This window comes from Haemaphysalis longicornis, unplaced genomic scaffold (genome assembly GCF_048455015.1).
Source record: "Haemaphysalis longicornis isolate Haplotype H1 unplaced genomic scaffold, Haemaphysalis longicornis Haplotype H1 scaffold_10, whole genome shotgun sequence".
Lineage (NCBI taxonomy): Eukaryota > Metazoa > Arthropoda > Arachnida > Ixodida > Ixodidae > Haemaphysalis > Haemaphysalis longicornis.
The window spans coordinates 109,121,785-109,146,295 of NW_027526204.1; the positions used below are offsets into that span (position 1 = coordinate 109,121,785).

Genomic DNA, 24,511 nt, shown 5'->3' on the forward strand with positions numbered 1-24,511 from the left:
CGGCTCAGTGGGGGGCGCGGACGTCGCTGCGTTGGCGTCGTGGCCGATGGTTGCTGCTGACGTTGGAGGAGCCGAGGCAGCGCCAGGTTGTATGCGGGACACTGCTGGCCGTGACCGCTGGACAGCATCATGGACCTACCGCTTGGAACCGTCGTCGTGAGCCCGCAGTACGCCTTCCCCGTGGTCGGCGTCATACTGTGCGCTCTGCTAGTTTTCGCCTTCGGTTTCAAGTCCCCGAGCCAGCCGCCGAGCTTCGACGTCGACGACGAGGGCAGCGACAAGAAATCCAAGAAGCGAAAAGCCAAGGAAGCGCAGAAGGTGAGCCCGGCCACGAGGACGGACGACGTCCCTGCTCGTTAGTGGAGCAGCCTTTCGCTGGAGTTAAAGCCGCCGCTGTGTTGTCTCCGTACCTGCGGGTCAACCTGCCCCCCCCGAACTCTGTGCCCTGGGGTCACTTGGTTTTTTTTTCGCCGGCTGATCCGATGAGGCGGTGAAAACGAGTTTTGTCGCGTGTGCGCCTTCCCAGCTACCATATGCGAGCTGCAAAAACCGGATCACGCGTGACACCGGCCGCTTTTTCGGGTCCGCCGGGAGAAAGCGCTTTAAATGTCAATCCGTAACTGCCATGCGGATATAAGTGTCGCCGTCGTGCCGTGTTTCGTTCCAACTCTCTTGCCGCCTTTCTGCTCGAACGTCTCTCGTGCGTGGATTTTACTGTCGTTTTGAATTTTATTCTTAACTGGGACGGAAGGAGGTCAAGCTCGAAACATCATTACGGGCTCAGTCATGCAGATTGCGAAACTGATAAGATTAATCGAAAACTGCGAATTAACTTTCCACGGCGCGCGACTATCTCTCACGGGTTCAAGTTCGCGTTGTTGAGCGCTCGGAGAGATATTACGGACTTATTATCAGTGTTTACCCTCCCTTCGTGGCACTTTCTCTCGTTTGTAAACTCGATAATAGCGGCGGTCGATCGCACGAAAACAGCCCGAAATATATCACTCTTTCAGCTTCGCGCGGCGAGTTTATCCCCGTCGTTTTCTTTTCCGGGCGCGTACGGAGCGGCTTTCGGAAGGCGGAAAGCCACCGACCTACCGACCAAATCGGTGGCCCCATCCTTTCGTCTGCTTCCTCTTTATTGGGCCCGGAAACGGGCCGATGGGCTGCCGATTTGGGCCGGCTCAGACGAGACGGCCGGTTCGGCGAACCGCACGTACCACGGGTGCCGAGCTGCGTGGCGTCCACGCTGGAAGCAGCCGCGGGGAAGGGGACGAACGAAAAACGCCGCCGGACCGTATCGCACTGAGATCTGAACAGTGTGCGCTTCTGTGCCGGCACCGTCCGCACCGGAAGATTAGATCCAAGCTCGGACCACTTTCCGCACCTCAACCGCTCCACCTCCCAAAGACGCCGACTGTGGACGTTAGCGCGGTTTTATCGTGCTTGTTTTGGTAGGGGGAACTTCAAAACGCCAGAAAGGCGCCTTCTTGAACTGTCGATATCGTTTCTTTAAAATTGCATGTCATTCTGTTTTCGAACGGCAGGTTCTTCTCAAGCATGCGGCTGGGTGAAGGTGGGCTTAATGGTTTGATGATGATGGTTGGATTTTTTCGGTGCAAGGCCATCTGGGGCAAAGAGTGCATTGAATGGATTGTACAGCACTGTGCTGCCTCATGGAACAATAACAACAACAACAACAAAAAAAAAAACGCAGGCCCATATGAAGGGAGTCGGAATATTTACAGCCAGCAAAATTCGACTCCGACCATGCTAGGTGGCACAAGCTACAACGTATCCACTTGTTAAATGCAGCTAGGCACAATCAGAATCATTCAGATTACTGGGCAGGTTTTCTATGCCAAGTAGTGTAGAAAATTTAAAAACTGCTCAGGCGATTGTTGCTGAATTTTTGAGGGGTACGCTTGTTCTGAAAAATTAATTTGTCCCGTGATCAATTCATTACTATGCGACGGGCATACTACTGGGCGTATTTAACTGCTGTGGTAAGGCGGAGAATTAATTTTGACGGTTAAGGATAATATTAAAGCTGCAATGAATTTTCTGTAGGAAACATTAAGTGGCAATTTGCGACTAATGCCTCACCTACAAAGATATCAATTTTGGCCTTGGCATTTTGAAACCACACCCAAGCTGCGAGGTGTACTCAAGGGGAGTTTTGCAGAATTAATGTGCCTAGATTTTACGCCCACATTCTTAAATTATTCGAAGCTTTGACTTTATTTTCAGTGTCTAACAGCCACCTTTCTTTGCGACGGTATAGTTTTGCCTACTTGTCTTACTTTCGAATGTCCTTGGCTGGTGACAGTACAGCACAAAATGCTTTAAATGGGTACTGCGAGTCTCAGGGCGTTTTGTGTCGCTGTTTCCAGAAAACTGCGCAAGCCAACGGCCATGCACCGACCGCTTCCCCGAAGATTGTCAGCCAAGCCAAGCCAAAGGTAGAAAAGGCGCCTGCTCCGACCAAGCAGAAGGGAGAGAAGACTGATTCAAAGGTACGGCCACTGCTTGTGGGTGCTTTGGGGGCAGTCCAACTCTCGGTGGCAAAACGAATGACTGCCCACAACAGGTGTCACCTTGAGTTCCACTAGAATCCTTCGGAGAGGCAGCAAAAGAAGCCAATCCAAAAGTAGAGGTGTGCGAATATTCGAAATTTTGATTATGGTTTGGAGAGAATTTGCTGTTTTATTTGCAGCAGACTGTTATTGTTTAAAATATTCAGGGTTTTTGGTTTTTTCTTTTTACGGATAATAGAACAAGGTGGCTTCACCGCAAAGCACTTCGCATACGCAGTGTTTCATTTTAAAAGGGGGCCAGAACTCCGGAAAAAGAAGGAAAAAAGTGAAAAGAAGCAACAAAAAAACGTTTTCATTGGGGGGTACTCTGTAGGCAGATGTGTACTTTTTATTAACGGCAAGGCAAAATGGCCGACCGTGTTTAGAGCAGACGTGCAATTTGCACAAGTGTTTTTGGTTGTCACTTGCGACTGGACAATGTTTTCAGTTGTCTTAAACGTACAATACGCCTAATTGTACAACTGTACAATAAGTGCCCTTGTTACGCACCACCCCCTGCAAACCCGGAAATTTCCCCCCCTAAGCCCCTTCTTGCGTACGCCAGTGGGTCAGCATGTCCCTTCTTTTTTCATTCATTTCTTTTTTCTTGAGTAAAATTATTTTCAGTTTATTAGTAGTCACAGAGCCATGTCTCACATTTGTCAGCTGCACGCGGGGCGAATTTCATTTGTGGCAATTCCGTTCTGATCCAGATAACTTTTTTGTTCGTTTAAATGCGTAAGCAAGTTGCTTGCTATGCTGCCTACGATTAGGAGTGTGTTCTCGGCCACTGGTGTGCTTTACACCAGTTCCAAAAACGTTGCAAGGATGCGCTCGGGAGGGACAAATATTCTCCTCAAGTCCCGCTTGAATCCTTAATGAAGAAAGGAAAGGAGGTAGCAGCTAAAAAGTAGGGACATGCAAACATTCGAAACTGAGTGTAGACTTCCGTTTTTCTCCCACCAGAGCCACTGTGCTGAAGCAGGCATGTGTGTAATGGGCAGTGTTTCTTTCGTAGCAGAGAGTTTGAAAGGTAGGAGTGTATTCATATACTGAGACCGTAGATTAGTAAAGTTTTCTTTACGAGTTGACTCTTTGCAATTACTATTCTTCCACGTAATGAAGCAGAATAGCAGTTGCTACGTAAGCTGACGAGGTTCAGCATAAGAAATTTGCATAACATCTTTCCCTGCGGTCCATTGGCGGTGTTGTTTCTTTCGTAGTGTGCCGGAGCTGAGCTTGCATGGAATGTGAGGTGTTTAAGTACGGTCCCCGCTTTCAGAGCAGGTGGAACAGACGCAGTGCCATTGTATGCGGATGTGTGCAAAACAGTAAGACAAAGTTTTATGTTTCGTGCGCATTCGTAGCAGCAGAAAAAGGCCACCCAGGAAAAGCGTCCAGCCACAACCAAGGGCAAGAAGGAAGCGGCAAAGCAGGTTGAGGAACCAGTCGCTGCACAACAGTCATTGGAGGACACCGGTGGTAAGTGTGTCGCAGAGTGTTTTAAATGATCTCTCTCTCTCTCTCTCTCTCTCTCTCTCTCTCTCTCTCTCTCTCTCTCTCTCTCTCTCTCTCTCTCTCTCTCTCTCTCTCTCTCTCTCTCTCCCACACGATGCAAAGTTTAGGAATCTGAAATCATAGGAGCACAGCTTCACTCATGTCCTAAGATTGTGCGTAAGGCACTACTGTCTAGATTCCGCCACTGCTCAGCCCCAACTTTTGCTATGATTTGTATCCTTCCATTAAAAACAATTCATTACATGTCCACATGTCCAGTAGATCTTTGCTGGAGTTGAATGCGAATTGATTGCTTCAAGTAGCAGGGAAATATTGGTCTTTTGAGCTAAATAACTTGCGCGTAAAATTTCCTGGCAATTCTAAGAAGAAAAAAAAGGAACTTGCACATGGATCAGAACTTTCTACATATTTCTTTACCGACAAGAAATGAGTGGGTGAATGTGCTGCCCTAATCGTTCATTGAACTTGCCCGTCAAAAGTTGTCAATACAAAAACGGACTGCCATTTATGAATTGTCGTGCCGAGTCCATCCATCATCCGTAACCATCATTCGTATTTGTCATCCGTATCCATCATTCGTATTTCTTTGCTCTTTATTTGCTGGCTGTTTAATGAGCAACTGCCCACTTGGCAGCCGTGACCTCTGTGGCCTGGTCAGAGAGATACTTTAGGCCCATTCTTTCGAAGGTGTGATTTATTTTCACCACATGCTCGCTTTTAAGCAACAACTGCTGGGTTACGTTGCTAGTATAAAATTATTTGAACACCTGCCTGCAAGGTCATGAGCTATTGACCTGGCCCTTTGGAGGCCACAGCTGTTCAGCCATTTTTGAAGCTATACGGGCTGTCCTTAGTGCATGCGCTGCCGGACCGACGTTTGCTGCAAAAATTACTTGCCATCACTTGAGCGCATGAATGGCGCACCTCGGATTTCAAAACTTGTCACTTTACAGTAATTTTATTGTAAGTTGTAAATTTTGTTTTCGCAAAAAAAGACGGCCTCCAAAGTCATCCTGGTTGAAATGCATGTCGCTAGCAGCAGAGAATGAATGGCTACTTGACACGGGCATGTTTGCCATTTGTGTATTTAAAAGTAGGATATTAGTGGGTGTAATGAAGATGTAATTTATGTAATGACGATTTAGCAGACATCTGGCCAATTTACCCCTAACAAGAAGGTCGGTGTTAAGTGTTTCAAATATTTCAGCTACTCCTGCTTCCCTTGCTTCTTGCTTTTGAGAGCCTGAAGACTTTGGCGGTCTGCCCATTTTAAATGCGCTACTGTCCTCAATTCGAGATTAATGTAAGAGAGCACTGTTTGTGGCTGAGGTGTTCTGGCTCGAAGCAGAACGCTGCCGCGGGTTTGATTCCCGAACTCAGCGGCTGTATTTCCCGTGTTTGTGAAATATGAGTGCCTGTGTAGCACTTGCTTCACAGGCACCAAATAGTCCTTAACTCTGGACCATTCCACCTACCGACCGAGGTGTTGGTCAGGAGGGGTAAAACTGGTAACTTTAAACTGATAAAAATAGAACTGATAAGGTATAAAACTGATACCTTCGACGGTAACTTCGACAGTAATTTCGGCAGTAACTTCGGCAGTAACTTCGGCAGTAACTTCGATGGTGACTTCGACTCTGCACTGGTCTGTACATCTCCCTGATGAAACGTGTAATCACCTTTTCTTTTTTAAAATATGTGTGGGGAGTGCTCTAAATGGCACCCGTGTTGCACTGGTGCTGTTCCGTGTGATGCGAGCTTCTCCCCCTCTGTTGGCAGACGGGTGGGTTCAGTTCCTGAGCAAGAAGGAGCGCAAGGTTCGCCGCAAGGAGGATGAGAAGGCCGGCGTGGTGGCTGCCGCCAAGGCCCCTCCCGCCAAGGAGCAGGCCGGTGAGTTCGCTGAATGTGTTTCCTCCCCCGTGGAAGCAGAATAGTTCTCCCATTCACCAGCGCACACCCCTCTTGTAATGGTGTTACACGCCTATCTGTAGTCTAGTGTACTTGAGTGTACCGTGTAGGCGAGGACACGCTTGCTTTTGGTGCACCAGAGTTGTTTGTCGACGGGCATCGCTGCCCAGTCCGAAATGAAAACATTGTTGTCGCACATTTCCTTTGCGTTCAGCTTTAGCTCAGTTGACAGCTGTCTATTTGTACGATAGGGAAGTAGGGGAGTGGATGTGGCAACTCCCCTCCTCTTTTTTCCCAGTATGTTCCCTAAAAACACTGGCAGCAGTGGTGTGTGTCGGTGTCCTGTGGTGTTGCTGCTTCAGTACAAATTTTGGTGGCTGTCTCTGCAGTGGATGAGTCGTCCAAGAGCCCCGCTGCCAAGCGCAAGAAGCAACCCAAGGAGGATGGAGCCAAGAAGGCCGCCGAGCCCGAAGTCAAGGCTCCTCCCCCGCCGGAGCCGGTGGCCGCTGAGCCCGTCAGCGTGGCTGATCCCGAGGTGATTTCTCCTCTTCCTCGTCCCCCGTGCATCTTTTTTTCTCACAAGTGACTTTGGAAGTGCCATTTCCCTTGCAACGATGCCCTCCCCTCCGATTCGCTGACATCAGCTACGGCAACGTGCTGGCCAGTGTGCAGGGGCAAATTTAGTGCAGTGCTTTAAAGGCCGTCAAGACTAAATGGAAGCTTGTTTCGCAACAAAGGCCACTTGTCCCAGCAATAATGAGGTCTATGTTATCGCACACTTCAAGCAAATAGTGGAGATATTGAGGGAAACAGATTGGCAACTCCTAGCCACTTTCTGGCAATTTTTGTGTGATGTCGGAAATTCCTTTTTTGTGCAGTTGGCACCCACCTACCTAAGTCACCACCAAGAAGCGTGACTAGGCGAGTGTAGTGGGGCCCCTAGTTCTGTTTGATTGTATCACCTGAATGCTAATGGGCAGCTAGTACACTGATTACCATGTTTTTGTCTTGGCCCATAACGTAGATCCAGGTGCATACTTTGGAGGGGGGGGGGGGTTTCATAATGCTGATGGGAGGGGTGGAGGGTGGCACAGCCAACCAAAATTTCAGGATTCGTTCTCAGTTGCACATCAAGTGCTTTTTTCATCAACATATTTCAGATGACCATGTGACCTGTTTAAAGAAGGCTCCCTCCTCGCTGCCGTGCTGATACTCTTTGAAGAGGAAAAATTGGCTTTGGGGAAAAAGTGGCTAGCACACTCCCACTAGGGCGGAGATTGGGTTACGTAATATCATGCCTAACAAAAAATGAGAAGTAGGGGGGCGCCTTGCTCGTTGCGGACAGCGATGGTCCCCGCTGCGGTCTAAAAAATTAACACATGCTGAAACATCACTGTCGAGGAGTGTGGAGGGGTGGGGGGAGTTGGATTATAGCATCTTCGATAAACACTCACCGGGGCTGCCCCCAAAACCGGCTCGGTGCACAGTGCCCCACTCTGGTGCGCACCGGCACGGAGCATTGATCGAGGACAAGCTGAGCGGTTGTACCCTAGTGCCATCCCTTAAGCTGTGAAAGCAACTCATTAGAATGCTCACAAGTGGCTACAAAGCAGCGTAATATGACACAGCGCCACTACAAAGTGATATCTATTGAAGGCCAGTGATTATATGTACTCACAACCCATATCCGTCACACATGCGCGACAAAGTACTTTACCGCTTCACTAAACAGTTACCTACAAACTGCTTCTCACATGTGTTCTGAGAGCCATAATGCGGGCATGTTCCGCCCTTCCGCCACAGCAAAGCATGTAGGTCTTCGTGGTCTAGGCACTCCAGAAACTGTTTGTGTAATTCAGTCGAACGAAACGAATACAAAGCTGTAACTGGCTGGCCATGCATTCAGTCGAACAAAACGAATACAAAGCTGTAACTGGCTGGCCATGCATTAAGCCTTCTTTGCAGTGCACGAGCTTCGCGTCCTCATTTCCAATCTCCGGCCGTTATTAACGCTCGTTATGAGACCATTGCATCGTTGTCTGATGAATTCGTAAGCAATTCATGCTTGTCAGCAACAATATGCAGCCCGTTCCGCGTTCACACAAGTGCGCCGATGCTACAATTCACTGTACCGATGTGCCGTCGCTGCAGCAGACGGTGGAGGAAGCCGCTTCGCCGGCGTCGTCCGCGATGCATCTCGGGATTGCACTTTGTCGCACTGTCGACTCTCACGGTGCGCAACGGGGCAATGAAAAATTGTCCGCGGCGGTGCGCCCCAGTTTATCGAGGACAGACGGTGTGCACTGGTGCGGTTTATCGAAGATGCAATTAGTTAGTGGCTTTGGGGAGGAAATCACCACCCCCCCCCCCCCTCCCGTCCCCTCCCTCCCTTATTTGGATCCGCCACTGACCCATATGGCACTGTTGTGCGAAACTTGAAAGTTTTTCAATATTTCTTTCATTTTCTCGGTCAAAAAACACGAAATGAAACAAACTTTTTGGAATGCAGCCTAAGTGTTTGTTTCAGAAAAACACTTGGGCAAGCTGCACCAATCCTGCGCTTTCAACATTCGTGATGTCACAAATCGGGGTGCTTGCAATTGAATGCAGGGGGCGATACCTGTCTTGGCGTTTTTGGCATTTGCTGAGCCAACAAGCAGCTGGCGTTGTCATGAGTGGCACATTTGCATTCACGGCACTCTGATCGCCCGATAGAGGCAAACTTGTTTCTATACTTTAGCGTACCTTTAAGCATTTTGCCGCATTTACGTGCGTCTCGGATTAGAGAGCAGACCAAAAAAATTTCAGAAAAAAGAAAATGGAGGAGCTTCGCAGGGCATGTAATCTAATGGACGACACAAGTAACAGTGTGGCTACTGCGAAGGGAACACTTGGCAAAGGGGGGGATGAAGTTTCGGGGACAAGAAATAGATTCGGCTGACTCCAGATGTGGGCGGGTGGAAATCGTGGGGCTTTTTGTCAAGCACCTAAGTGTTGATGATGGTGGTGGTGCTGGTGATAAACGTGCGAGTTGGTGAAGTCTATCAACGAGAGGTTGCTTGTTGCACCCCCAGGAGCACCCCAAGGATCAGAGGAACAAGAAGAAGGACAAGTCTCCACCCGAACCAGAGCCAGTGAAGAGCCCGGCCAAGAAGGAGGCAGCTAAGAGTAAGGACTACATTTCGCGACCTTTACGTTGTTGGCAGCATGGCTGGGCAGAGTTTAATTTGAATTCTGTTTCGATTTGCGTGCCAGCAAGAAAAGAATGAGTCATTATGCGGGAATTCAATATTCAAGTTGGCGTAAGTGATCCATGGCAATCAAATTCAGGCCAGTCGGGCACAGAGGTGGACTTTTGCCTCTGTGCTGGTGCTGATTGTTTCACTACAATTGCCTGTAAGCATGGTCAGTGGTGTATTCTGGAGTGGTGCAGTTGTACCCTCCTCTAGCGAGCATTTTCAAAGTGAGTATCTTGAAGCCTAAGCACCACTAGGAGTTGCTAAAAAGTGCTGCTGAAAGGTCTCTAAACTGTGCAGAGGGTTGCTTGGTTGGCACTGCGCTGTAGTTCTTTCACAGAGCTCAAGCAACAGTGAAACCTTTTGATGCCAACCAACCACAGGTCTGTTCTTGCAATCCAGTTATTTTTGAGTTTTCCACATTTGTACAAGTCGTGTGACTGCTCGTTGAAATTGCTTAGGTAGGGACAAGAACTGTGGGAACAGAAATAGGCTTTGGCAGAGAACTAATTTTGGAGGGGCCATGCAGACAAGACGCTAAAAGGCCTCATTTGAGAGATTGCCTCGTTAAAATCATACTGACACCACTTTTAACACATGCTTTGCTCGAATAAGCTATATAATTAGGAAGAAAGGAAATGGCCATGGGACTTACTAGTTCATTTCCCGCAACAGAACCTATGATGTCATATGCCCAGCTCTGCGATTGGCTGAGGCCGGCAAAAGCAAATGCAAATTAGGCAGGGCTTATAAGCTTGCAGAACAAGCTATCTGCGCTTAAATGTATTGCATATTCATCTTACAGCAATAAGAATGATGATGTGAAAGTTACGAAAATACACGTAAACGTAGAAGTACCGATGCGCACTGCTGTTGGTACTGGGTGCACTACGCTTGTTTTAGCTGCACAGCAGTCCGCCGCTTTGAAGTTGTCTTACACAACACTGGCAGATTGGCGTAAGTGACGTTGTCTTACATGACCCTGTTTGTCAAGCATACCCCATGTTTCACGAAACGATTACTTTCTGCCGGAACAAAAACAAGCCAGGTAGAAATGCTGTCAAAAGCAAAGCAACGGTGGATGAAATGATTACTTTCTACCATAACAAACACAAGCCAGGTGTAAATATGATCAAAAACAAAGCAACCGTGGACAATGTTCTGCTGCTCAGTATGGCAGCGCCATCTGGGAGGACTGACAGTATGCAAGGCTGCACAGCCTAATGACACACTGGAAGTTCGTTTGGATACCCGCCTTCATGACTTCATGGCAGACATCACGAAAACACACGGTTTGGCGTGAGAAGGAAAATTTTAACATAAATTGACTAATTTCTCGGTGAATACGGCATCGTTTGCTGCCGGAGAAGTGCTGGGGGCACTATAAAACGTGAAATCTTTCAAATCAAACAAACTTGTATTTTGTCTGCATGGCCCCTTTAAGTACTAGGTGTCCGCAGTGTTTTCAGTTGTGTGGGCTTTCCGAACACATTACGCATCCAGCCGGTCTAGATTAAATCGGTTGGAATAAGTGCGTGATAATTAACAAACGAATTCCTGCGTGCTTTTTCTTTCTTCCAGAGGATGGTGCTAAAGCCGAAGAGAAAGCGAAGGGCAAGGGCGGCAAGGCTGAGAAGAAGCCGGCTGAGGATGCCAAGCCCAGCGAAGCAGCAGCACCCAAGAAGGCAGCGCAGGAAAGCGCCCCAGCAGGTACTACTAGTATGCAACATTCATGCACCTCCCTTCATGCATGGACTGTGCACAGAGAAAGGCGGCATTTGCATAACGAACTTTTGTGCACATGCTTTGGGCAACCCCCATCATTGGACTGGTCGCCCGAAATGTTGGACAGTCATCTTGCAAGTTTCGTTTGCCCAGTGCAGTGTCATACGAGAGGAACGCAAATAGGCAGGCACATCATTGTTTTAGATGTGCTCTTTCAAATGTGAGGAAGTGTAAATTAGCACGTAGCCCCCACATCACAGCAGACCACATATCCGAAGTGTTTATCTTTGCGAATTAGGAATGCACTTTTCCTGTACGCTCGAATGGCATGTTTTTCTTCTCAAAGAAACCTGTTCTCCTTTTTATTGTTTCAAATTTTCCTAGTTCTCTCTCTGTCTTCCTGACTGTTAAATTTCGCTTTGGCATTGAAAGTTTTCATTGGTCTTCCCCAGTACTTTTAAGACAAAAGCCTTAATATTTTATGAAACATCTTAGGTACGAAAAATTGTGAGATACACAGAATCGCACTTAAGGGGGGACGCGGGTCTTAGAATGGTCAAAAATGGCCAAAATATCGATTTTGAGAAAATCCAATTTTTGGAATTATTGTACCTTCAAGCACCTGCCTTCAAAATATCAACGCGAAATTCCATCGGGAAATACTCTAAAATCATGTTTTGAAACGCCTCGAGGGCCACGAAATGCCCCGAATTGGGCAAAAGTTGCTTCAAATTCCCGCGCGCCCCGCGGGCGAGGCAGCCGACCGATCGCCGCCATCTTGGTCTTGTTTTGAAGCTTGTTTCTTTGTGCGCATTTTGCGATATCTCAAAATGGCGTCGCTTGAGTAGAACGACCGCCCTTGCCAGTTTTCCGAAGGCACCTTCTCGGCCGCCGATTGGCTAGAGCGGGCGCGCGCGGTTTGAGTTCGCCATACGACCCCTCCAATTGGTCGGCGCGACTGCTGTCATGGCGGTCGCCATCATGGCGTCTGCTACGCGCGTCTGACGGAGTCCGCTCTTCTGGCGCAGCGCTCGCTTAGAGCAGTTTTTTTTTACAGTTTCTTCTAATTCTTCCATCGTGTGCTTTCGTGAATGATGCCAGGAGACGTAAGTTTGAAGACGACGACCCGTCATGCGCACGGGAAGCGAAAGCGTCGTCCGCCTATCCCAAGGTCGCGTGGTGCGACTTCGGGCCGCTCGACTCCGCCGGATGAGAATCGTTCGCCGCCTCGTATTGCCTCGCCTGCCCCATCGCCTGACCAACCACCTCCGGAATCCATACCTGGTCCAAGCACGTCCTGCCGGCTTGACACGAGGTATTACACGGCGGAGGAGATCGCCGCGCGTACGGAACACGCGGACGAGGTCAAGCGCGGAATGGAGACCAAGTCAGCAACGCAGCGGAAATTCGACCACCTTGAAGTGGATTTGGCGCACTCAGAGGAAGAATCCGGCACAGATTTTGTCTTAGTGGATTTTGCAATGCTGAAGGACCTTTTTGCACACGTCAGGTGCGGCAAGTGCGGGCTGGCGGCGCCGGATTTGAGGAAGCCTGACCGGCAGTACGGCCTCGCCGTGAAGCTCGAGGTGACGTGCTCGGTTTGTGAACACCGTGTGGAACGTTTTTCCTCGCCAAGGACCGAAGGATCTGGCAATATCACTCATTTTGAAGTGAATATGAGGGCTTAGAAAAGTATTCAAAGCATCGGGAAGGGGGTGACTGCTCTGTCAGATTTTTGTGCTGGTATGAACTTGTCCCACAGAGGCCTGCACCACAAGACGTTCCAAGCGCACTTGAGGAAAGTGGTTCAGGTTTGCGAGGACACTGCAGCAGCCTCTGAAGCTGATAGTGTGCGTGCCATCAAGGACTTGTACTCGGACCTTGGTCAGCCGCCAAACAACGTAGATGTGATGTTTGATGGCACGTGGATGACAAGGGGATGGTTGTCACACATTGGAGTGGGCTGCATCATTGAAGTGTACACCGGCTTGGTGATTGATCATGTAGTCCTCTCTAACTTTTGCTTAGGTTGCGCCATCGGACCCAAAGCTTCAGATGAGGGCTACGAAGATTGGCTGGCAGACCATGAGTGTCAGCGAAACATTGACTGTGGTGCAGGACGCATGGAGGTAGAGGCAGCCCTGATAATGTTCAAGCGCTCGCTCTCCAAGAATGGGCTGCGGTACACAACCGTGATGTCCGATGGAGATAGCCGCACCATGCACGGCTTGAAGGAAAAAGGCGTCTATGGGTTTATCCCCATAGGCCAAGAAAGTTTGCCTTTCGGCTACATTTATTTTCCCCAAAAGACTCTTTTGAGGGCCAACAACATGATGTATTTGCGGAAAGCGCACTGCGCAGTGTCCCACCCCTGTATCCTCTCAAACTTCCAGCATAAAAACCGCGAATGAAATAGCCTCACCAAAGAACAAAAAAAGGGGGGCACCTAAAGCAAGTTTCACCCTCACACTTTTGCCGTACACAATATTCTGGGTACCACAGTGCACTGTAATAGATGATGGCACTTCACGAAGGACTGTTGCAGTTTTCACGACGCCAGCAAGACACTACCAGATTTAACAACGCTAACAAAATGTGCCAACCGATTCGAAGTCGATAAATATTGCTAAATTCCTGATGGGGTCCGTTACTTGGCCTTTTGTATCTCCAGTTCTAGTTGACATTTTTGGAATCCAAAGACATATTTGAAAATGGGAAGAACATGTCTTTGTTACTGGGAAATTTTGAAGCTACACTACTGACGGTTCATCTCATAACACATGGCCAAACTTCAAATGCAGTTTTCTCAGTTTCATATTTTTGGTCACTTCCCTCAGCCTTACGCAGCTTTTTGGAAACTTCTTCTTGCTTCATAAGGTCAATCTTGGTACCATTTTTTTTAGTACAGCCTGAGGCAGCCGATGACATTCTTAGTTTTTCTGTTTAGGCTACGCATAAATAATGACTTGCAGTTATTTTGATGAGCCAAAATATCCAATACTGCCATTTTTTGTACTTGACATATTTTTTTAGGATGCCGTGACTTTAGAGAAAAACGAAGAATGTCATCGGGTATGGGAACTCTCTGGCTATCCATTCATGTAATTAAAAGCGACAAAATGCATTGCGAAAGTTCATTAAAGCTGCGTAAGAAATTACCTAATTGCGGTTAACACTTTGTATGATAACTTTTGAACTAACAGCACCAGCTCAAATATAATTGCATATTTGAAATCTACAGAGAAAAACACATCCGTGTGCAAATTTTCATAAGTTTCTACCCATAAATAAAAAAGTTAGTTTTAAGACCCTCGTCCCCCCTTAAAGTCTGAGCACACCCTGGAAGAGGGAAGCAGCAGCACCGGAGGAGGGTTTCAAGAAAAATGTGTAAAATCGTAGAACATTCTGGACTCGCCTAGTAGATCAACAGAAGGCCCAACCAGGCTTTTGCCGTCATTTTTAAAGTTCTAAGCATCGCCCGTAATTTTTTGCATTTGCTTCGTAGCATAGCCACGTACATGCCATGGCTTGCTTTTGTGAACAGTCGCCAAAGTAGTCTTAACTTTGTAGTTCATTGTCTCCTTGTTGTCTCCTTGCAAAAGTTGTGGTTACCCCGCCACAGTGGCTCAGTGGCTAAGGCATTGCGCTGCTGAGCACAAGGTCGCGGGTTCGATTCCCAGCCGCAGCGGCCACTTTTCGGCGGAGGCGAAAAGCAAAAATGTCCGTGTGTACGAGATTTCGGCGCACGTTAAAGATCCCCAAGTGGTCCAAATTAATTCGGAGCCCTCCACTACGGCGTGCCTCAATGCCTGCGTTGCGTCGGCGCGTTAAACCCTACAGTCAATTAAATCAATCAAAAATTGTGGTTGCGAAACGAGCGTTGCTTGACTGTTTTGCAGCAGAAGCTCCTGTGAAGCCCGAGAGCAGCCCCGAGACGGAGAAGTCCAAGAGCAACGAAGTGGTCCCTCCGGCCGAGTCCAATGTGGCGTTTGACGAGCTCGGTGGTGAGTCCTCCGCAAAAAAGTGTGCAGAGGGTACGACACGGCTGTGCACTTTTTCCCCTAATCCGGTAGTATCAGCTGTCAGTGCAGGCATTAATGGCACCGCTGATGTTGGCGTGGTGGACATACCTGTAGAGTAGCTCCTGACCGCAGGGCGGTATTGGCCAGAGCTTGATGAAGTGGCCAGTCGGAGAATTTTCGTCGACAAGTTATGGATCAGTCGGCACTTCCTATTGCTCAGGTTCAACCAGCCTATGATTTTAATTTGTAGTAGCTTCTGCATTGATGTTGGAATTTACGCTGCCCTCCCGCTCCCCACTTTTTGCTTTTGGCATTGGGAAGCCATTCAGTTCCAAGCTAGTGTGACAGGTGAAGCAGTTTTAAAACTGTCTTGTAGTCTACTTTCCAGACTCCTCCCGAGCAGACCAGTCATGGCAGGGCTGTCAGCAAGCACTTTCATTGAACTCAAACGTATTTCAATACTGTTCCCTGCTATCAAATACCTAACCAGCGAACACCATTTTTGTTCATTTGGTGGTAGATGCAGCTGCATTAAGGGATGCTTTGTTGGTAAAATGGCGGTATTGTTGGTTGTTGTGCACAATTGGCACCATCTGCTCCTCCGATAAAATGAAAGTAATCATAGCCTGCATCCAATGAGCGGTATGTAGACATGGTTTAGACAATAGAGATGCCTGTCACTGTTTTTTTTTTTTTATATTGCTTTCAAGGAGAACGATGCAGGGACAAGTAAAGGCTCCACCCATATTAAACAGGACTAGATCAATGCAATAATACCACTAAATCGTCGTTGAATCTGGTTTTGATGAGGACATTACTTTGGATATTTTACGCACTGTGTGTTGACGCAATTCAATTCTCATCGTTGACTTTGCAGAAAGTACGCAGAATGTTACTTTTTTTAGGCACAGAACTCAGGGTAAGGTTCTACGTTACAGTAAATTTTGCCTGCGGTTTTCTCGTGCAGACGCCTGGACGGAGGCCAAGCCCCAGAAGAAGAAGAAGAAAGCCCGCAAAGACTGAAGTCCCGCCCCGCGTTCTCGCCTAGTCGCCCTGGCATCCAGGTGAAGCGACCGTCTCCTCCGACGGGACCAAAACCGCCGCCCCCTTTGATGAAGGCTGCTCGCCGGCCAGCTGGCCGCTCACCGCAGCAGCGGTGTCGCTCCCTCTCTCCCCGGCGTTCCACGAGAGGCACAGAACGGCTGGCCACGACGCCCCTCCCTCCTCCCGCCACCACCAGAGCCACCGCCTCCCCTTCCCCCTCCCCTCCCGTCTCATGCAAGTGACTTTGTGGTGAGGCCGTGGTCGCTCGCCGGTCGGACGGTGCCTGACAGTGCTGCGGAATGGGGGGTCGTAGACATCCTCGTTCGGTGCCACACCCGCCCTTGTAACGCTCTTCTTTCTGTTAATTTTCTTAGGTTGTTCTTTTTCGAAGTTTGGGGAGAGAAACGGAAAACGAACCTTGTCTCCCAGCTCCCTTCCTGGATTTGTGCAGCAGAGGCAGTGTGTTATCAGAACTGGACTCCCGTCTTGTTCGGGGAATTTGCGCTTGGTGCCAGCACCATCTGCCCCCATTCTGTCACCCGTTTTATAACACGCACTGCAGAGGTGCTTTCCCGCATGGCTTGCGAGTGCGGGGGCCGAGAGAGCACCCAGAAGGAACTTTTTCTTCTGTTTTTAGCTTTTGCTTTTTTTCGTAAGAGTTCTATTGCTCTGAGCAGGCCACCATTTTTAAAAGGGGCGTTTTATAGTAAACGCGACGTCTTCGTATTTTTAATTTTTTTGTTCAAGCACCTCGTGGTTGCAGAAGTCAGCGCTGCTCACATTGTTTTTTTTTTCCTCTACAAAAAAGGGCTCGTCTGTTTTGTGTCGTTTTTTTGCTCTTTTACATTTCATCTTGCGCGTCGATATTTTTGGGTGATGAATGATATATTTCTGTTGTGGTTGGTGGGTTATGTTAAGTGCATTTTTTAACCTTTTTTTTTTTGTTGTCCGTAACGGGCACTGCCTTTTATTACGCCACCAACGGCAGCCCCGCTCCTTCTGGTGCAAAAAGGCGGGCCTATTTCCTTGGCGGCTTCCACAATGACGTGCCACACTTTTCACAGACACTCGTGTGCGTTTTTTACGATTTTTTTTTGTGCAATCTTGTCCGTCGCGAGATATTTCTTGTTCTCAGTAGTGTCGAACGAGCGCCGAGAGCAGAGAAGGTTCTATGCATTCCTTTTCATGTTGTTAGTACAATTTGAGGCGATACCATCCTCTGCATACCTGCTCTCTAACCATCCCCTCCTCTCCTTCTTAAAGGGACTATGAAGACGACGTACATTGTTGTTTCACTTGCAGGAACTAGCCTTTGGCAACCCGCTCAACTTCGTTCAGGTGCCAAAGGATGTCGTTTTCAGAAAAGATGGCAGCTGTTGCAACAAACTTTTCAAATTTCCCGCTACACGATGTTGGTAGTGATGCCATAGAGCAAGTATAGGCCTCTTCTACCCACGCTGCCATTCAAGCGGCATGACCGAACGGAACCAGAGGCTCCGATAGTGCAAATACGTTTTTTGGCAGTATCTTTTGCCAGCAGCCGCCAATCCAATCGCACAAACCAGCTCCCAAGACGTACGATCAAGTGTCCTGTGAGACGCCATCATCTTTTTTCCTTATTACCGAGCTTAATTTAAGTTTGTGCTGAAATTTGTTGCACGATTGTCATTCTTAACGTAGCAGTCTTCGAATGAACCGAACGTTTATTTTGTCTTCATGGTCCCTCAAAATCCAGCAAAGGCCTCGTCAGTGTCCTGTCTTGTTGAGATAAGAGAGTGCCGCTGATGGCGCGCTCCCGAAGTCACGACGTAGAGTTGTTTATTGCAAAGTCTAGGCTATATATATACCAAACTGCCTCCGTATTCATAATGCAGCGACAAAGCAGTGGAAGAGAATGCAAACTCTCGTTTAAATTCTTTTTTTGTGGGCGTTCAGACCGCGTTATCGCACACACTGCATTGAATCTGTCGCGTCTTTCGTTTCGCTCTATTTGGTTCTTTTTTTTTTTTTTTTCGAGTTTGCAAGGAGTTGTGATAAGTACAGGGAGTGAACCGCGGCGTTCTGGATTGTCTCGTGCTTCATTCACCCTGTTGTTGGAGAGCAACTTGTTATAGTATAATAGTTATTTGAAAGACGAAGCTGTGTACATAAAAAAGGGCAGTTCCATGTTGTCCGCTCTTTCTTTGTAATAAAAACAACGGAAACGTCTCTCTCGGAACGGCGAGTTTATCTTCTTGCATCGTCTCCCGGCATTGAACGAACGGTCGCTATTAATGCCACTGTCGTCACAAGGTGTCCTGGTGGTCTGCGATGATTTCGTGTTCTTCCAAAGCCCCGGGAGTTGGGTCTCCACACTGTGAACAGTTGCAAATGGAAAACAAAACTTGCATAAAATTAAGCACCTCTCAGTAGTCTAAACTGCGTAGCAAGGTTTTGGAAGTAAAGCTGTTGCTGTTTCACCACCACCTGCAGGTTTAAGTAATGCCGCAGTAAGCGCTGCAATGAGTGATGTATGCAGTTAACCTATACTTGTGAACTTTATCACCAAAATGTGTGGGGTCACTGGCCGGCTGAAATAAGATTGATAGAACAAGTGCAGTTCATGTATAGTCGTGAAAAGAAGCACTAGCTAGAAAAATAGCCTGAATTGTGTGATTGATAATTTCACGTGAAGTAACCGCTGTTCTTGGTAAACCGTTCTGGAATGGCCCATGAGCTGAAAGGTCACCAAAAAAATTGAACTTCTAAACCGTCTTGTACGTCATAACCTGATAGTGTTTTTTTTTTTTAAGTTATTCAGGAATACGTCATTAGAATTTACTTAGCAGCTGTCTTTGCAAGTCATCTACGTGACCTTTCAGGCAATGGAACCAATGTTCTTTTCACAAAGCGTTTCTTTTTTTCTTTCCTACCTTGGTTGTCATCTGTTATAAAAGATGTCTCTCAATTCAGTGTCCTGATTTGTGTAGTTTTACTTCTGTTCCCTGGCTGCTGAGTTGCTAATACAATAATTGGAACAAAATACAGCTTTTTTATGAGTCAGATATATCGTAAGGCCAGGACTTAAACAGGTTATGATGAAGCTAACTTCAATACTGCTGTAGTTCGGGAATATTTTCTGAGAAGCTAGTCTTGCAGCTGGTTTGACATATGTAGAAAGTGATGGGACATTTGGTGCACTAAAACACGTTAGTCGTGGGAATTCCACGCATTTAAGTCGCGCAGAATTAAGACGTTGCATAGCAAATTTCAATTGTTTGTAAGTTCTTATTTTGTCTACTCAATTAATCGAGACTGATGTTTTGGGGGCAATCCTGCTTAACAAATTTCTATTAAAAACTTGGGGAAACACTGTTTTTGCAGTGTATATACATGCAAATAGACATGCTCTATGCACAGGTAAACTTTCATCCGTATCAATGCCATCAAAAAGGGTACTAACCCAGCATTTATAAGCTGGGGTGGAATTCAGAGCATACAGTTTTGAATGTAGCCAGGGCTTTTGATGCATACATCTGGAAGCTTAAAACTATAGTGGGAGCATGCTGCAGCTTTTCAAACGGACGGGAACTCTCAATGTTACCATTCCTGGAATGAAATACAAAATATACCTCTGCGTATTACAGACCCCTGTGTGGATTATGCTAGCCAGAAGTGCTCGTTGCAGTGGCCCAGTCTTCGCTCTGGGCTCGAGTTTTTAAGTGCAGAGCACTTTAGGGGCTCGCCTTGTCAATGTAGCTCGTAACGCTCGATGTCAAGCGACTGCCGGATACAGGCGGTGCAGCGAGATAACGGACCCAAGTAGAGCCCGGCGTACCATCGTAGGGCATCCCGCAGAGGCTTCGAATACCAAGCGGTTTCAATAGTCATAACTGTTTGAAACTCATGAACTGCTGGCGCTTGTCATACATCTCCCCGTTGTTTAGCGCAAAGAAAACTGCAGGTACATTTGAGGCAAAATTTGTGTAATTAACCGGAAGCGCCCGCAAGCATTTAGTTCGGAATGCTCGTTGGGATGGTTTTTACGATAGTAAGCGAAAAAAAGTGGCAGTGCAACGCCTGCACGTGCGGGAGGGGGGAAAAGCAAGCACGAAAAGGACAGAACTCCCGCTGGCACTGTTTCACGCAGGGGGCGCACGAGCACTGTGAAGGCGGGGAATTTGAATTGCATTTGGAGGTATACTCGGTTACAACTCAAGAACGGCACCACCTCATGTAGTGTATCACTCCGCCAAAGCGCCGGACCCGTGACGTCAGTGCGCGCGCGTTTTGAACGGGGTTTGCTATGAATGCGTGATATCGTCTGCCTTGTCTCACGCAGTTTGTTTGTCGTCACTGGAGTCGTTTATAAGCATATTAAGTCCGAAAAGTCACGGGAACGGCTCACGCCATGTTCAAAAGATTCCCAGTAACGCCCTACTTGCGCCGCACGGAGAAACATACGGCTACGGTGATAAGGCACAGCGGCATCTTCCGGTGCCGTTCTTAAGTTGTCACCGAGTATAGCAGTGAGTGGATAACGGCGCTACAGCCCATTATGGCGAATCACTGCTCTGCAGTTCCAACAGCTTTCACATTGAGTGGAACGGGCTTGAGCAGTCCCCCACCTGGTTGAGCTTGCGGAACTCCACGAGACGCGTGAGGACGTGCTCAATGACGTGCTTGGGCTCGCCCGACGCTGCCTCGATCCCCAGCACCTGGCCACACTGGAGCAGGAAGTAGGGCAGGTCAACGTCGGTGCACTTGTTGGTGAGCTGGGCCAGCCGCCGACTCTCCGAGCTGAGCTCTTCGTCCAGGTCAAACAGCTCCAGTGGCGGCCCATTTGGCTCTCGGAAGCAGGGGGGGAACACCTGTTGGAAGGGGCGTTCCACTTCATTTTCAAGGGAGCAGTATGTCTAAGCAAGGATTGGAGTACTCAATAAATTGCGGTGGGAACATTGGTGAGTAAAGAGTGTTCCACGTGATTTTAGAGCAGGTAGTATGTGCAGGCAATTTCAAGAACTTGGCTGCTTTTTAAAATGAACCGTGGCCAAAACACCTGTCGGAAGGGAGCGTTCCACCTAATTTTAGATGAGGCAGTATGTCTAGGCGATTGCTGGGACATGGCTGCTTTTTAATGAATCGTGGCGATGTCAGGAGGGAGCGTTCCACGTCATTTTAAAGGAGGCTGTATGTCTAGGCGATTGCTGGGACTTGGTCTGCTTTTTAATGAATTGTGTCAAAAACACCTGTCTGAAGGGAGCGTTCCACATAATTTTAGAGGAGGCAGTATGTCTAGGCGATTGCTGGGACATGGCTGCTTTTTATAGAATCGTGGCAAAAACACCTGTCAGGAGGGAGCGTTCCACGTCATTTTAAAGGAGGCTGTATGTCTAAGCGATTGCTGGGACTTGGTCTGCTTTTTAATGAATCGTGGCAAAAACACCTGTCTGAAGGGAGCGCTCCACGTCATTTTAGAGGAAGCAGTATGTCTAAGGGATTGCTTGTACTACTTGGTGTTTTGCTTTTTAATGAATCGCGGCAAAAACACCCCAGAAGTGATGAACTGGGACATGAGGCAGGGGACATTAGTGTTTCCTCAGCCTCACTGGCCAGTCATGACAGAAGGACTGAGTGTCGACCACTTTGTTTCCCCACTTGTTTTCCTTTTTTCCACAAATCCTTAAATTTTAAAGAAATTATTGAATTTTAAAGAAATGATTGGGCATGCCAAACATCATACAGCTAGTACAGTTTCATGCAGATAGTCAGTGTTCTCTCGTGTGCTAACTCAAACTTAAGTAAATATTGGAAGCAGCGGGGACCACATTTTGAGGAGTGCAACCCAACAAACGTGCTTGCGTTGAATGATGTGTGCGCATCACAATAGTTGAGTGTAGTCAGTGCTTTTCGTGTGACCAATTAGGCAGCAATGCTTGGTTCAGATAGTTGAAGAATCGCGTCTTATTAACAGCGCGCCTTCTTTCCCCTAAAAAGAGGAATGTTGAAATGGCTATGCCCCACCCTCCTTTTTAAAACAGCGGGAAAATTTGAAGCACGAAGACCATTGGTGATTCATTACTCACAGCAGGCTGGAGCGGGGGCAATGGGCACTCAAACTGTGGGCTGATCAGTCGCAGTGGTTCGTACGGCACACCAAGCTCCTCATAGGAACTGCGCAAACGTTCATGCAGAAATTTAAGGTTCGCTCAAGTGATCACGGGCTAGGTGTTGGTGCTGAGACAGTGGTGAAATTCTAAATGTCGAGTAATTGGTACCATGAAAAGCCATTAAAAAAACTCAGCAATGTGCTTATCCTTGGGGTGCTTTGTGGCTAAGAAGAGTAAAACAATTTGTTGGAACGCTTTTACGAGCCCACTTTTGTGAAGTGTCTGTAAACTTGAGCTAAGCTGTAACAAATTTTAGATGTCAGAACAATACTGCAACTTCAGCATGGTTTTAGCCAGGTCATCTAACTTATCTAAACCAACCATGGCGCAGAGTTGTCTTACTATGTGTCGTTGGGAACATTTTGCAGTGCAAATTTGTTGAACTGCAGTGACGATAAACGAGCCTTTGCTTCCTGTTTATCTGAGCTCCTGTTTGAGTCGTTCTGAAGTGTTTCACAGGTTGGTGCAAAAATTTCTATCCAAGCGCGAGAAAAGTTTTAAAATATTAAAAATTAGATTTCTAATAACTAGATTTTGTCGTCTTGTATATAAGACTTTCCTAGAGGCAAATTAACCCACTTCTAGGGCATTTGGAATGGGAAAACACACGTTCACTTAGAAGTCCTTAAAAAAAGTTACTGAAGCATAGGGGAAGCCTCGATGTTAACTGGCTCTCTAAAGGGAAAGTGCATGCAATTAGCTTTTGTATCAATCCTAAAACATTAACTACGGTAAGGTTCCAAAAGAACGCCAACCAAAAGTGCAGAGATATCAAGTGAAAAATACGGTGTGGGTGATCTTTTGGGTCGGGTGCGAAAAGCTAGAAAAAAAGTGGACGCACCGCCAACAAAAACTTCAGAGATATCGAGAAAAAATACCAGATGGGAGAACAGTCTGCTCAAGTGCGGAAAGGACAAGTGAGTGACCGCAGTAACGCACGAATAGATGATTCACATTTATTTTGCTCACTCATCGCCACTAAAGCCATCGATTTGAGGGGTGTGCTATCTTAAGGGTATCTTAGTAAATTGAATATTTCATCCTTTAAAGGGGTGTGGCCGATGTTTCGGGGGTGGACGTTCGCTTGAAACTCTACAGTAAAGAGCTTTCCTTGCCCAAAGCGAATTGCCATTTTGTCGCCCTAACTTGGCTAAGCGACATTTCCATTTTTTGCTCTCACGTGATCACTGCGGGGAGCATGGAGTTGTCCAGGGCGTACAGCTGCTTGCGAAAGAGCTCCCTGTGGTCGCTGGGGAGCTCCTCCCCTTCCTGGAGGCAGGAGAAGGGAGCGTCGGAAATGGTGTCCAGGGACGGGATGGGGTTGTAGTCGAACACCTCGGGGTCCCCCGCATCAATGGCGTTCAGCTGCACTTGGTCGCTGGTCAGGAAATGGAACAGAACGTCCTGGGAAAGCGGTGAATCACGAGACCAGGTTCAGTCACTTGTCGCTGGAATGAGTGCCACTTTTTGGGTGACTATGACCAAGACAGAAGTGATCACTAGAGAGAACAACTCTTTAATCTTACTGCACTTTCTTTGCTGTTAGCCGAGATTATTGCGAGTTGTGCAGAAGCAATTGCGTTGGTGTACGCAAAATGTACGACTGTTCTGCGTGCACGTGCATATGTGAATGTGTTTGTAAGAGCGAGAGAGAGAGAGAAGAGGTAACGAAGACAGGTGGAAAAAAAATGTGGCAGGAGCAGTAATGGGACATGTGAAGTAGTTTTGAGAGCAGTGCGTGTGTTTTGCCATCAGTTTTCTCTGTTCTTGCAACACGGCAAAGTCTGAGAGACTCCAGTCCCTCTTTTTCACTGGTCTGTGAACTTGTGCCAGCACAAGCCTCACTTAAACCATGTGCGTGACTCTAACAGACGGCCACTCACCTTGATCTTGCTGTTGTCCTCCTTGTCCAGGTAGTGATCGGAGATGAGGTGGCACGAGCCTAGGACAACTATCCTCCCCAATACTCCCTGCGAAATGTCAGCGGGACTGAGCACAAAGTCCTGTACACACCGAACAAAGACCAGCTACTCGGGGGATTGCTTTCGCACAAAAATGTGGCCGAAACACTGCGATGGCAGCAACCAGCTTCACACACTCTTCACACTGACAGAAACGGCGTTTACCACAGTCACAGCTACACGAGTGCTGCGACCGATAAGGACGGGACCTCAAGTCATGTGCACACCACTGTTGCATTCCACAATCCTCCTGTCGTAAACTAATAAGTGTGGATATGTAACTTGGACTGCTCTGATTTCATCATGTGCACTGGAGGTTCCAGATCACAAAAGTTGCCCAGGCAATTGCAATTTTCTAGATCACTACAGCTA

The 24,511-nt window shown here is 47.6% G+C and overlaps 2 protein-coding genes across 4 annotated transcripts in view; one reads left to right on the forward strand and one right to left on the reverse strand.

The window, feature by feature from the left end:
- LOC144159095 (uncharacterized) lies at window positions 1–18,247 on the forward strand. 3 transcript variants are annotated; one of them, XM_077690370.1, is made up of 9 exons: window positions 1–318; window positions 2,394–2,516; window positions 3,944–4,058; window positions 5,874–5,984; window positions 6,392–6,537; window positions 9,077–9,170; window positions 10,820–10,948; window positions 14,863–14,967; window positions 15,953–18,247. In XM_077690370.1, the coding sequence occupies exons 1-9, from the start codon at window positions 130–132 to the stop codon at window positions 16,006–16,008; spliced, it is 1,068 nt and encodes a 355-aa protein (XP_077546496.1). In that variant the 5' UTR covers window positions 1–129; the 3' UTR covers window positions 16,009–18,247. The 3 variants fall into 3 exon arrangements, with proteins under 3 accessions (XP_077546496.1, XP_077546498.1, XP_077546497.1); XM_077690372.1 differs by having other exon boundaries at window positions 14,866–14,967; XM_077690371.1 differs by having other exon boundaries at window positions 3,947–4,058.
- Window positions 18,240–24,511, reverse strand: part of Ift52 (intraflagellar transport 52) — an 11,320-nt gene continuing 5,048 nt past the window's right edge. Inside the window, exons 6-10 of the mRNA XM_077690369.1 lie at window positions 24,062–24,148; window positions 23,359–23,582; window positions 22,095–22,182; window positions 20,637–20,879; window positions 18,240–18,383 (exon numbers count right to left, since the gene is read on the reverse strand). Of these exons, the coding sequence (XP_077546495.1) occupies window positions 18,315–18,383; window positions 20,637–20,879; window positions 22,095–22,182; window positions 23,359–23,582; window positions 24,062–24,148 (711 nt within the window). The 3' untranslated portion in view covers window positions 18,240–18,314. The remainder of the gene's footprint in view (window positions 18,384–20,636; window positions 20,880–22,094; window positions 22,183–23,358; window positions 23,583–24,061; window positions 24,149–24,511) is intronic.